General features: G+C 33.7%; 1 protein-coding gene across 1 annotated transcript in view; it reads left to right on the top strand.

The window, feature by feature from the left end:
• The window catches only part of DMXL1 (Dmx like 1), a 162,586-nt gene that overhangs the window by 115,858 nt on the left and 31,219 nt on the right, over positions 1–15,509 (top strand). The window contains 2 exon segments of the mRNA XM_043985159.1: positions 1,999–2,116; positions 3,917–3,979. Coding sequence (XP_043841094.1) covers positions 1,999–2,116; positions 3,917–3,979 — 181 coding nt within the window.

Raw genomic sequence — 15,509 nt, forward strand, 5'->3', positions numbered from 1 at the left:
TACATCAATAAAAGAGAGCAAGAGAAGATCAATAAATTTTGCATGCAACTAAAACAAATTGAAACTCTTCAATTTAGCATCTGATTGACAATCCTGAAAATCAAAGAAGAGATTAGTAAAGTGGAAAGTAAGAAAACTATTAAGCTAATAAATAAAACTTGGAGCTTGCTTTATGGGGGAAAACATACAATAAAATGGGTAAACCATTGGGGGGTTTTTTGTTTGTTTTTGGTGAGGCAGTTGGGGTTAAGTGACTTGCCTAGGGTCACACAGCTAATAAGTGTCAAGTGTCTGAGGCCCTATGTGAACTCAGGTCCTCCTGACTCCAGGGGCTGGTGCTCTATCCACTGCGCTACCTAGCTGCCCCACCATTGGTTTTTTAAGAAAAATTAAGCAAATTATAAAAGTAGAAGAAAAATTGGGAAAAGAAATGAGAGTAATACAAGAGAACTATGAAAAAAGAGTCAATAGCATGGGAAAAGATATATAAAATTTTCCTGAGAAAAATAACTCCCTAAAAAATATAATTAACCAAATGGAAAAGGATAATTCTTCAAAAATTAGAATTGAAAAAATGGAAACATTATGAGATCAAGATATGATAGAACAAAATAGAAGAAAATGTGCCATTTATCATTGGAAAAACCTAAAAACCTAACCTAAAAAACGATCCAGGAGAGATAATATAAGAACTAATGGACTACCGGAAAGCCATGATTTAAAAAAAAAAAGATTGGACTTTCAAGAAATTACTAATATGACAATGTTTTACATAATTGCACATGTGTAACCTATATCTGATTGCTTACTGCCTCAGGGATGAGGGAAGGGAAGGATGCAGGGAGAAATAAAATTTGGAACTCAGAACTTTAAATAAAGGAATATTTACTGGGGGGAAAAAAAGTATGGGTCTAACAGGAAAAATATTGTCCATCACAGTCTTTTGAGTTTTTACTTTGGGAGGATGATAATGCATTTCTTAAAAAGCTGTTCAGGGGGCAGATAGGTGGCGCAGTGGACAAAGCACCACCCCTGGATTCAGGAGGACCTGAGTTCAAATCCAGCCCCAGACACTTGACACTTACTAGCTGTATGACCCTGGGCAAGTCACTTAACCCTCATTACCCTGCCCCCCTCACCCCCCCCCCCCAAAAAAAAAACTGTTCAATTTGTCTCAGTAATATTTCTCCTATCCCTATACTCCCCAGCAACATCTCCATCTGTGGAAAATAGACTTGAATTTACATTTAGAAGAAAATTTAATGTCTTCCTGTGAAATTCTCTTCCATTTACTTTGTATATATGTACCTAATTATTTGCTTGTTTTCTGCCTGTGTGAGGTTTTTGTGGGAAAGTATAAGTTTTTGCTTTTTTTTTTTTGTATTCCTAAAGCTTTCCCAATGCTTAGCTTGTAGTATTTAATAAATGTCTGTTGAATGGCTATCTTTTAAGTGTGATATATTAGTTAACTCTGCACTTGATAGAGGAGAGAGCAGTTTACAGATTTATGTTTATAAATTTTTCTCTCATTAATGATGAGGCCAATCCAGACTACCAAATACCTTTTTGAAAATATGGTTGATTTAAACATTTAATTACTTTATTTGAAATCAGTACTTTTTTATAATCCCTCAACTTTGTAGCATTTTATTTTATTTATACAATTGTATAAATTCAACAGATAATTACATGGTACTTAATAATCACTTGTGCTTTTTCCTGTGAATTTGACCAGAAAGTTCACATACTTGTTACAAGGGATGATGCAAATATCTTTTTTCCCCTGTTACTCCTTTCTAGTTTATTTTATAGTCTAAGCAACATTGTTAGGTGTTATGCTGAACTTACTTAATCCATAGCTGGATTTCATTGGACCCTGGAAGTAGTACTTTGATTGAAGCTAAGAGAATAATGTGTTTAGATAGTGTTTATGACTGTATAATACCTGCCAACAAATTAATAACCATTTTCTGTTTAACTATATCTGCCTGTCTACAGATCTAAACACCATCTGGCGCTGTCAGTGAAGAGACTTTGGCAGTACTTAGTAAAGCAGGAAGAGATTCAAGAAACTTTTATCAGAAATATATTTACTAAGAAGAGGTGCCTAAATGAGGTAGAATTTAAAATTTATTGGTTTTTATAAAAGTTGTTTTGAGTTAAAGATCTTTAAGATTTGTCTTAACATCTTGTGTTAACCAAATTAACAGCAGGAAATTAGACTCTAATATGAACAAATGTTTAAGGAAGTGAGGGGAAAGGCAAGAGTTAATCCCAATTACAAATTGGGAGGTTTGCCTATAGGGTTTTTTGTTTTTATAGAAGGTTTTCCTATGCTTATTGAATTTTTTAAAAGATGACTTTATGATGTTTTTGAGTATTTCAGGAACTGTATTATTTTTTGGATTTTTTGTATAAAACACTGTATTGTGAATTTATCTTCCTGATTAACAAATATTTTTATCTACTTGGCTTATTTATATCTCTTGTTCCTTGATTATTTGTGGATGACACTTTTGATCCTGATGGTTTCATAAGTGTAATTATTATAGGTAACCTACCTTTTCCTTAGTGTTAAATTATTATTCTGAAATGGTATATTTAAGAACTGAAAGGATGCAGTGGTTTTGGAAATAGAAATGCAAATTACTGAACAAGTACAATTAAATTCAGCATTTTCTTACACAATCTCTGAAAGGTAGATGAAAGTAAGCTCAGAAAGCAGTTGAATCAAAATTAATCAGAGTAGCATGTGGGTATGTTCATACATATGGTAAAATCCCACTTGTATTTTACCCCAGTTTTCAAAGAAAGGAATATAATTTCACAATTATGTGGATTATATAAATGTGTGTGATTGGCTTTATATTTATTAGTAGAATAATTTTCATACAGAAATATTGGGAATAGATTAATGTATTTCATGGGAAATACTATTACTGCTGTTTTGTTTTCCTCGTTTGAAAAACAAGGTAGATGATTATTTCATCTTATTTCTCGTGGTTCTGGCACTTTTTTTTTGTAGTACTTTCTTTTTGTTGCTGAGAATACAAGATTCCCTTCCCAAACAAGGGGTGGGGTATAGATTGTAAATTTGGTATATAAAGGTAAATTTGGAAGTATTTGAGTCCCACATAATCACGTCAGATTTTTTTATCTTCAGCACTTCCTTTTCGATAATTTTTAATTTCTTCCAAAAACATGAGGGATGGAATCTCAATAACAATATATAATCATCACTTAAATAACTAGTCTATACTTCCAAATCAACCACAGACAGTAGAAGGCCAGAGAAGCACCAGCAAGAAGAATTCAACTGATTAGTCACAAATCTCTTCATGAGAGCACTGTATATGTCAATTACTTCAAATTAGATTGCATAAGAAGCAATATTTCTGGAAATAGAATCTTACAGTGTATAAGCAAACCATTAATATGTCCAGATGATATGACTTTAGAATTAGTGCCTCTTAATTTCTCCTGTTCCTTAAAATACAGAGGTTCTTAACCTTGTGGCATGGACCCTTTTGGCAGTCAGCAAAAAGAAGCCTCTGTATCCCTTCTCAGAATAATGGTTCCAAATGCATAAAATGAAATAGAATTACAAAGAAAACCAATTATGTTGAAATATACTGATCAAAATATTAAGAAAACGAGTTCAGAGACCCCAGGTTAAGAATCTTTTCTCTATTGTGATATTAACATCAGCCTTAATTAAGTGAATAAAATAATTTAAGGTGTAAAATAATTGTTTTTAATGAAAGATTCTTCAGTTTTGAATGGCACTAAGTATTTGTAAATATTTTTAGTAGTAACTAATTGCAGTGGATACAAATTTTTCTCTTTTGATAAAATAAACTTAGTATGTTACATCTTATCTTTATTCTGTTATGTGGTTATTTTTTTTTTGATGAAGTCATTAGAGGACCACAGTGAAACCATCAAAAATTCTATTTTGGAGGAGCGAAACTTCAACAAGGTACAAAATAACATTCAGCTGAAATTTAAAATTTCATTCTTCAGAGAGATTCTTTGCCTTTTTTTTTTTGTGCAACAGATTTTTTGCCCAAAAACTATTGATCCATTAAACTTGAATATTGCAGTGATAATCAGTTTAATGGTTTTTTATTTGGTTTGCCTGTTTTGTTAAATGAAAGAATTCAATCTTAAAGGCAGTTTAATATATCCTATTGCATAACTAAAAATTTTTCTAGTATAGGTAGAACAGTAAGTAAAGCTTTGGAAAATGAACAAATCAACGACATCAACCCATTTATATAAAGATTACATTTTATTTTAAAATATTCATAAAAGTTGTGTGCTGTTAAATAATTTATGCAAAATAATAGAATTTATTTTCTGATAAGAACACAAAGCTACAAAAGTTGAGAAGTGTTTTTACATTGAAAAGTAGTACTCTCAAAAAAAATTATAGCTTCGCTTCAGTATACAAAAAATATTTGAACTTATGCATTGAGTATAGAATCTAGACTTTTAGCAAAGTGTCTCAGATGGATGTAGAAGGAGAAAAAAACACCAGTGTTCCTAAGTTTTTTCCCCTTATTTTTGGACATCCTTAACTATATGACTGAATAAATTTGGATAAGACAATGGATTTAGGAACAAGAATTATCTTTTATGTTTTGCTTTACAACCTTAAAATTCCAGAAATGTTAGGCAGCTAGATAGAGTGTTGAAGTTAAGATCCTGACTCAGATACTTACTGGCTATACAATTAGTGTGATCCTAGGATCCACTTAACTTCCCACTTTCAATTTCCTCATTTGTAAAATGCAGATAGTAATAGCACCTACCTTCCAGGATCAAATTAACACATGTAAAGTACGTTGCAAACCTTAATGCATTATATAAATGCTATTTCTAAATAAACTTGTATAACCTACATCCTTTTCCAAAAATTCTGCTCATTCTTGAATTCTATAAGATATAAAATAATGAGGATATAAAGTAATAGCTGTGCCCCCTCATTATGTTTCTATAGATTAACAAATTCTGAATTTTCCTAAGTAAATCTCATAGTTCATGTATTAATTCATATCTAGAAATTGTGCTTTTGATGTCAATGAAGTAAAATTAAATGCCTCAGAAATAGCATAGCTATAGGGCTTGATTTTGGAGATTGGGGACCAGGTTTTGATCTTTCTTCTGATATTTACTAACTACATACTGTATGAATCATGCATAAGTCATTTTATTTATCTGAGTCTCAGTTTCCTCATCTATAAAATGGGAATAATAATACCTGTAATACTTACCTTCAGTTAGTCAACAAACATTTATAAAATACCTACTGCGTGCCAGGTGCTATGCTAATAGAGATATAAAGGCAAAATAGAAGATAATAAAGAATAAATAGAAAATATACACAAGTTACTTAGGAATTGTGGGATCAGGAAAGGCTTCATGAAGGTGGTGCTTCAGCAGAATCTTGTAAATATAATTTACATGAGATTCTATAAAGATGGTAAGATAATATATCAAAGCATTATTTAGACTTAAAGCAGATGTATTAAACTCACTGCCCATAAAACTTACAACCTGATTTAGATTAAAATGTAATTGGGAAATGTTTAACAAAATAAATAAAAATACAATACAATGAAGATAATTTTAATTTGTCATTTTCTGAGTCACTATCTGGGGCAGCTAGGTGGCTTAGTGGATAGAACTCCAGGCCTGGAGTCAGGAAGATTCATCTTCATGAGTTCAAATCTGGCTTCAGGTGCTTACTAGATGTGTGACACTGGGCAAGTCACTTAACCCTGTTTGCCTTAGTTTTTCATATAGAAATTGAGCTAGAGAAGGAAGTGGCAAGCCACTTCAATATCTTTGCCAAGTAAACCCCAAATGGGGTCATGAAGAGTCAGACATGACTGAAACAACTAAAGAACAACAAAGTCACCATCTCTTCCTCCCTCCATTGTTTGTAATTGAGTTTGACTCCATTGTCTTAAAGTTCTATATAAGCATTTTAAGTTTTGTAAAACACTTACAATATATTACAACAGTTAACCTTCACAATAGCCCTGTGGGGTAGACACTATTAATATCCATACTTTACAGATGAGATACCTGAGCCTGAAAGAGGTTGAATGACTCAGAATTGCATAAGTTATATGAGGCTAAAATAGAATTTAAAGTCAGTTCTTCTTCACTCCAAATCCAGTGCTTAATCTAGGTTTGGGGTCTTGTTTGGGCCACAGGAAAGGTTTAGTGTCACATTAACAACATATGTCAGAGGCAGGACCATCACTAACTTATTTATAGGCCAGCTCTCTAGCCACTATAATGTGCTGTTTTAGAAAAACTCCCTAAGACTTTAAGTTTCAGGGCAGTTGCTGGTTTTCATTGGCATAATGATATTCATCATTGAGAATTCCCTAACACTAATGAAATCACAGGTATAGATCCCCCAATCCTAGTCCAAAAAAGGTACCAGGCTGTACCTGTAAGCTCAGGGAGCTTACATTCTACTGGGAGGATACAACATGTTCATAGATAAGTAAATAGTGGAAATAAAGAGCTGACCTTAGAGATAGGAAGATCTGATTTAAATCTCAGTGCCTACAGGTACTGGCTGCCTGACCCTGGGCAAGTTATTTTACCTATAAATACCCCAGGGAATTGAGACTCTCCATTGCAGAGAATGTGCCATACTTCATTGGGAAAGGAACTTTGTCTACATCAATGAATTCTCCAGTCCAATTAAAAAAAGAAAGAAAGAAAAGAAACATGAGGGATGGGGGGAATGATTCTAGAAATTACTGAAATCCTCTTTTTTGTTGTTGTTTTGGGGGGGGCAGTGAAAGTTAAGTGACTTGCCCAAGGTCACACAGCTAGTAAGTGTCAAATGTCTGAGACTGGATTTGAACTCAGGTCCTCCTGAATCCAGGGCCAGTGCTTTATCCACTGCACCACCTAGCTGCCCCGTGAAATCCTCTTGAAGGAAGTAGCACTTGTTGAGCCTTGAAGGTAGTTAGGGTTTCAGAAAGATGGCGTACATTCTAGGCTTGGAGAATATCTTATGCAGCAAAGACATGAAGGCAGGAGAGGAATGGCATGCATAGGAGACAGGAAAAAGCCCAAGAGACTAGAGTGCGTGAGTAGGAGTAATCATTTTGAGAAAGAATCTAACAGGATTCACATTATGAAAGATTTGAATTGTCAAACTAAGGAGTTTAACCTTTTTGCTAATGGACAATGGGGAGCCATGAAAGCATCTTGAGTAGAGGAATAACATGGTTAGAATTGTATTTTAGGAATATTAATTTGGCAGTTTGGGATGATGGATTAGATAAGGGAGAAATTAGATGCAGTAATACCAATTAAAAGGGTAGTGCAACAGTCTGTAAAAGGTAATGAAAGCCTAGATTAGGTTGGTTGGTTTGACTAGATAGAAATAGAGAGATGAGGAGGTAGAATTGTTAAGACTTGGCAGCAGATTAGTCAAGAGTAACTCCTAGCTTGAGAAACCTAGATGATTGGAAGAATAGTGGTGTCTTTTGACAGAAGTACTGAAGTTAGGCTGAGGGAAAATATAAATCTTGTTTTAGGTACATTGAATTCGAGATGCCTATGAGATAGAGGTAGAGATGTCCAGCAGGCAATAGAAAATTTAGTAGTGCAGCTCAGACAATAGATGAGGCTTTAGTATCATCTCTGTATCGATAATAGTTGAAGTAATGGGGGCTAATGAAATTTCTCATAGCAAAAGTGTGAAGAGGAGAGGAGAAATGCCAGGGTAGAACCCACAAATGGGAAAAGGGCATGTATCATGTACCGAAAAGGATCAGTCTGACAGATGGAGGAGTGTCATTAAAAACTCAGAGAGTATCCAAAAGGAAGTGAGGCATCTAGAAAATGGTAGCTCGAGAAGGAGGAGGACTTAGTAAAGGCATTGGATTTAGCACAAAAAAAACTAATGATGATTTTAGAGAGAAAAATAAAGGAAATGTAAGTCAGGGATTGAGAAGTGACTGGGAGGTGAGGAAGTGCAGGCAATGTGGAGTTTGATTATAAAAGGGAAAGTGTGCATAGTACAGTAATTTGAAAGGATGCTGAGTCAAGCACAGCTCTTTTAAGGGTGGAGATTTTGGAATGTTTTTAAGCTGCAGGGAAAGGGCAGGGAGGGAGGTTCCTGGACGAAACAGGAAGTAATGAATTCAAAGATACAGTTAGAAGGGTTAACATTGGCAAGAAGCGCCATCTTATGCTCTGCAATTAAAGGAAAAGAAAATAGATGATGCCAAGGTGATTCAAAATATGAAACTGTGACAGAGGGGGAACTTAAAGTGGATGACCTCATTCTTTTCAGTCAAGTATGAAGCCGGGTGCTTCATTGAATTGGTGGGGTGTCATTGTGAAGATGGTGGTGCCTATTGTTTAAGAAGAAAGTTTGGAATAGTGCTGTGGGGGAGTAAACCAGGGATAACAGATGAGACTAGATAATATAAGTCTAGGGGACCCAACAAATCTGCATTTTGTTCATTGGCTTTCTTTAACACCCAAGTTGGTGCAAAGAAGGTGGATAATAGGAATAATCCATGAAGCTTTTGGATCCAGAAGCAATAGAATCGGACAAAAGATTCAAGAGTTTTAGGTTTTACTTAGATTTCATATTACATTGGTCAAGTTTCTTTCTTATTATCCCATTACAGTGAAATTGAACTATAGAATTTTTTTTTTAATTTTATTTTTGGTGAGGCAATTGGGGTTAAGTGACTTGCCTAGGATCACACAGCTAGTAAGTGTTAAGTGTCTGAGGTCAGATTTGAACTCAGGTCCTCCTGACTCCAGGGCCAGTGCTCTATCCACTGCGCCACCTAGCTGCCCCAAACTATAGAATTTTAAGATAGTTTTAGCTTCTCGTAGCATATCCAAACATTGTGTCCATATTTTAGCTAATAGAATTTTTGCTGGCTATAGAGTTTAATGACATTAATAATAAGCTACCTAGTACTTCTCACTAAAGATGGCATTTTGTTTTGTTTTTTTGTTTTTGTTTTTGTTTTTTTTGGCAGGACAATGGGGGTTAAGTGACTTGCCCAGGGTCACACAGCTAGTAAGTGTCTGAGGCTGGGTTTGAACTCTGGTCCTCCTGACTCCAAGGCTGGTGCCTTATCCACTGCGCCACCTAGCTGCCCCCTAAAGGTGGCATTTTGAAGGAGTCTTTTAGTAGTGAAGCTTTTTTATATTTTTGGAAGGATTTCTTAGGTGCAAATTTAGTAGAGTGCTGTGTACCCACAGTGATATTTAAGGTAAATGATAATTTACATATTTTTTCAAATTCATTGTATAGCTAGCTCTGTTAAACCAGTTGAGTTACAGTTAATTTAAATTATGAAGTTTAGCTTTGTTTCTTAATGTTAGTGCAGTAAGTTGACTTATTAATAGCATGATTATCAGATAGTCTTTGTTGTGATATTCAAGCCAATGTGTCAAGGAAACCCCAAAGCTACACTACAAATACAGAGATTTAGCACTATTCTAAGTAGAAATGTAAGTGGGTAATTGGAAATATTATTGTATGAAAATGAACAGCTTGTGATGTCAGGTTTGGAGAATAATTATTCACATGGGTTGGCAAAGAATTGTGTGAATAATTGCATTTAGATACCTCAATTTTTCACTTAAAATGTATTATACAAAATTCTACCAATTAGAAATTAACCTTGTTTAATAAATAACTAATTTTATACTTCAGAAGATATTTGATTTTAAATCTCCCTTTAAAAAAAAAAAAAGCTTGGATCCCAAACTACCAGCACCTTAACATGTATGATTCTTACCCGTGCCCTTCCATAATTAACTTATGGATTATCTAGATAAAACACCAGAGGCCATTTTTTGTCTTTTAGTATTTCATAGACTATCTACCAGAATAGTATGCAGGCTTTCTACCTGTTATCCCTACCTCCTTTTCCAGTTGTAGATGATGATGTTTTATGCCATTTTTCATGCATCATAGTTAATAATGTGATATGGCTTACATACGTCCACCAAATATCCTAATGTTGTTCTCTGGGTTAATCATAGTGTTCCATCAGTCACAGCAGTATAACATCACCAAGAGAACCTGTGTGACCAGCTGGGTGAGGTACGGGAAAACTGAATGCACTTTGCAATTTCTTAAATATGGTCTAGCTTGCTCTTTCTGGGGCCAGTTCCTTGCTCATCAGTAGTGCCAGTCTCTGATATATGTACTAATGTACTGATTTGATGTGCTGATCACACAGTCACATGTCATTACATGAGCAATGTCCATTTTCCACCCACTTGCTTTTTTCCAAGGAAAGATGGTTAGGCCAGTCTTATTTAAATGGATTACATTGATGAAATCCTGTAGAGATCCTCCCTTGGGAGATCCATTGCCTTCCAGCTCTCTTGTTGACAAAAATATTCATAACATGGTATGTGGGGATTTTGGATTTTTGGCATCTTTTATTCCTTACTCCTAAACTTTATTTCCAACTTTTATTTTCATCTTCCTCTCCACTGTCAACTTGTTGAATTTACTTTAAGAACCAGAGCACATGTTTGACTTGGTTTGTAGAATCATGTCAATTACTTCATAGAATTTCTTTTATATTCTCATGTCAGTGTACAGATAAATTACACTTTGCTTTGGAGTAGTCCTGAGCACTACAAGGTCAGATTGCTAAATGTTCCTTGAAATGTCATTTCTTGGCAGCTAGGTGGCGCAGTGGATAAAGCACCAGCCCTGGATTCAGGAGGACCTGAATTCAAATCCGGCCTCAGACACTTGACACTTCCTAGCTGTGTGACTCTGGGCAAGTCACTTAACCCTCATTGCCATGCCAACAAAAAGAAAGAAAGAAAGGAAAAAAAGAAATGTTATTTCTTGTTGCCTTTGGGTATACAATGAAACCAACTCCTTTGCTCTTTTGTTTTTCTGCAACTTATTTTCTTTTGATTTTATGTATCAAACATTAAAGTGCCTAATAGTGATTGGTTTTTTATTACCCTTACCTCCTTTTCTGCCAAAAAGGAATAAGCACTTATATAGTGCCTACTATGTGCCAGGCACTGTGGTAAGTGCTTTATCATTATTATCTCATTTGATCCTCACAACAACCCTGTGAGGTAAGTACTTTTCTTTTACATGTGAGGAAGTTGAGTCAGAAAGAGGTTAGGTAACTTGACTAGGGTCATACAGCTAGTCAGTGTTTGAGGCCAAAATTGAACTCAGATCTTCCTTACTATAGGCCCCAGCTACACCTAGTTGACAGTTCAATAAATGAAATTTCAGAAGATCTCACACTCATATTGTTTATATTTGACCCTTTTGATTCAAACATTATGATCAATAGAGGTGATTATGATAATATTGGAAAATGTTCCAATAGTTTCTTTTATTTGAGGTTGTCATGTTGGTATGTGGATATTCTTCTGGATACCTTGGATTATATATGTACATAAATAATTATTGTTTCACCTTTTTTATTCAGTCATTGAGAGGATATTTATAATACTCTCAATTTATTGAGGCTTTCAGAGATATTACTTTAATATTTTGTGTCTTCTTTTGAAAAGTTCTATTGATATATCTATATCTATATCTATATATCACAGTGACTTAAAAATTGCTTCACCCTTCTTCCTATGAAGGATCCTTCCCTTGTAGCAATTAAGTACTGTGAAGCAACATAAATCAATATAGTGTCTGTGTTTGAAAATGTTTGCCTTGTTCCTTACCTATAGTCTCTTTACCAAAAGGTTGGAGACTTGAAATCATGATTGTTTATTGCATTGATCAGGATTTTGGAGTCTTTCTGTATTGTTTTCCTTCACATTACTATGAACATTAGATAAATTATTCTCCAGGGCCTGCTTACTTTGCACTAATTCACACCAACCCCGCAGTTTTTCTGAATTCTTTATATTTGTCATTTCTTAACTTGGAATACTTTTTCATTAATTTCACATACCACAATTTGTTCTTCCATTCCCAGGTCAATGAGTAATCATTTTGCTAATAAAAAGTGCTGCTAAATATTTATAATTGTATACTATGTTGGTCAAAGAGATAAGAAAGATCTCGCTTTTTTTATTTGTAGTTAGATATAGATATGAAAAAGTATTTCTTTGACTAACTTGGTGTACATATTGCTGGATAAAAGAGTAGTTTTTATTCCTTCTTTCCTTGTTGGTATCATTTCAAATTATTCTTTAGAACTGTTCTACCAGGTCACAAGTCTACCACTAATTGATTAGTGCTCCTGTCTTCCCAAAGCCTGTCCAGGATTGATCGTATTTATCTTGGGATCCATTGCTTTTACATAATACCCCATTTTTCCTTACCCCTTATTAAAGGAGAGTTCCAAGTCATTTCATTGGTGGAATTGGGTCTAGGACTAAATCTCCTGACTTGAATCCAGCAGTTCAAGTTGCATTAGTTCATTTTTGTTCTTTCATGAAATATCTGTTAAGTTAGAAAAATGGTCAGATGATTTCTTTAAGATTTCAACTTTGCTCATGATGAGCATTTTAGTCCCTATGGATGATAAATATTGTCTCGTGCTTTCAGTGATTAAAACAAACACATATTTTGCCAAAGAATATTTATTTCCTTACTAATATTTATTATAATGACTTTAAATATTCTGAGTAAGGTATATTAATATTTTATGATGCCACATGATTGTTGCAATGGCTGTCAGGTGAGCATAATGAGGAGATAAGTTATAGAAATGAAAGAGATAATTCAGTTACAATCAGTGTCAGTTGATGTAGTTTATGTCTGAGTTTAGTTTCATTCCATATGACATTATTTACTTCATATCTAAACATTTCTATTTCATATGAGTGTTTTGACCATTTTATTAGATTTTTGTGCTTAGTTTCTGGTACCTAGTTTACAGTGTAATTATATCTTCTCTCTTTAAAACCATCTATTCATTTAGTTATTGAACATCACAGGTGATTTTCTGCCATTTTAATTAACTTTTAGTTATTTGTAATATTAACTATTTACCAGTTGACCTAAACTTCAACTTAATAATCTGGCAGTGACTAAAGTGACTTCTTTTTTCATTCTTTTGCCACCTCCAATGTTTTAGTTGTATTTCTGAAAATGGTACTTTATATAAGTATTTAGAATGGACATTGTAGCTATTAACATGAGTATTTAGCATGCTAAGAATGTTATATGCCAAGGAATAAAACAACACCACAAATAACTGAAATGCATAATATTAGTTTATAAGGCAAAGGACCTAGGCATTATGGATATTCTCTATTCATGAGGTCATCATGGATTTAGAGGTAAGCTTATGGGTTATCTAATTGCACTCTCTCATTTTATAAGTGAGGCTCAGAGAGGTTAAATATCTTGCCTGGCTCACAAAGGCAGTAAGCAGAGCCAGGATTCCAATCCTTACACCTGGTTTTTCTACCTTATCATACAGGGAAAAACTACTTGTATGTTCTATGCCTAATAGCTTTCTTGAAGTCATAGATCAAAATGGTATATGAAAATGTTTAACCAAATATGTTTTTTAAAATGAGTGTTTAATCTATACAAAATACTGAGGAACGGAATTCATTATTCATTAAATGTATCAGGGAAAGTCATCTAGTAATTCTGTGGGTAATAGATTTAGACCTATAGCTTACTTCTTTGGCCACAGTAAATTCTAACTGAATGGTAGATTTAAACATGTGTGTGTGTGTGTGTGTGTGTGTGTGTTTATATATATAGGAATAATTTACTCATCTTATGTGAAAGGGATATAATTTCTTCTCTTTAGTAGAAAAAGTAGGGACATGTTCTTGGACCATAAAAAAAATTATATATGACATAATACAATATAATTAAAAATTAAAAGCAAATTGAGAAAATATGCCAAATGTGACAAAAACTTGACATTTAAAATATATAAAGAATTATTAATATTTATATATATTCACAAGGGATAGAAAAGATTTGAAATAAATGGATAGAAGAAGAAACTCATTGTCAACATTCACTTGAAAAATGGTCAACTTCATTAATAACCAAAAAATGCAAATTTAAAATATTTTGAAATAGCAATTAAATTTGAAAAAACAAAACACCTTATAACCAATGAAAACTAGTACATGGGTGGGAGGAAAGGTTGTGGGAAAACAGATACACTCATTCATTTCCATGACAATTACAAATTTGTAGCATCTTTTTAGAGAACAGTCCATTAGGATGCAGAAAAACTTACAAAAATAGTCGACCTTAATTCAGTTATTTCATTCTTGGGAATTGTCATGAAAATTTTATTTAAGAAAATTATGATTTGTTCAAAGTTTTCATAACAGCTTTATTTGACATTTCAGAACTTCAAGCAACTTAAAATGACCCCAAACCGTGGAATGATACATTAATTATCAACATTAAATTTTACATTAATTAATGGGATAATATAATACAGCTCAACAAGAAAGTTTTAAAAATCAACAAAGGCCTTTTTGAAATCATACAAAGCCAAAAGAGCAGAATTAGAACAGAGTATACATTAACTTGGATCACATTAGAATAGAATAGGAATGTCTAGGTGAGCAAAGACTCCTTATGGAGATTTAGAAGGAGTAATGGAACAATTCCTGCATTTTATGTGTGGAACTTGATTTAAGTAGTTCTAAGGAAAGTATAATTAGTACTATTCTTGTTTGACATTAAGTTTATGATAATTTTTTTTAAATACTCTAAGTCAGAGGGGAGCTATTACAAAGCTTCTCTGACTTCTATTATTTTAAGCCTTGCTTATTGCACAAGCTGTCTAAATACAAAAATTAAGAATTGTCTTGGCTGACTGGCTGATCCAAGATTAGATTAGATTAGATTAGATTTATTAATCTAATCTATTCTTTCCCTCATCCCCTATCCTGCATTATACCAGAGATATGGCTAACATTTTAAGCCATTAGAAACATCTTTCCCTTCACATCTCCTACCTAATTAATGATGGTGAATCAGTGGTGAATTAGATTCACCTAATTTGTTGATTCCTGGGAAGTAGTAGTATGCTGGCTTATTTTTTAAATCTTTTCTATATCCCTCGATATTCAAAAAGCTCCCCCTTCTCTGGTGTGCTCTGATATTCTACCCATATATCCTCCTAAGCAATGAGTGGCTGTGTTAGCCTCTATGTCATGGTCTGATTTCCATGGGATGGGGATGAGAGGTAGAGTGCAGAATGCGTGGATGCATGCATCATCCCATTATGGCATTATCCCAATTCCCATGAGAATGTTTTCCTCTTAAAATAAGAGTTCACAAAGATACCCCACTTTTCTTTTTTTACAATTTAAATTCCCCTGCTTAGTATCTTGTGATGGTACAGAATGGGAATGAGGGATACGTTGTATATAACTTTATTAGATCAAGAAACTATGTATAAGCAGCAGACTGCAATCAAGTTTGCTTGCCAGTTTCATATTAATTCTTTTTTAATTTTCTTAGTGAAAACCATAAACTACAAATATTAAATGATATG

The sequence above is a fragment of the Dromiciops gliroides genome, chromosome 1 (assembly GCF_019393635.1).
Source record: "Dromiciops gliroides isolate mDroGli1 chromosome 1, mDroGli1.pri, whole genome shotgun sequence".
Lineage (NCBI taxonomy): Eukaryota > Metazoa > Chordata > Mammalia > Microbiotheria > Microbiotheriidae > Dromiciops > Dromiciops gliroides.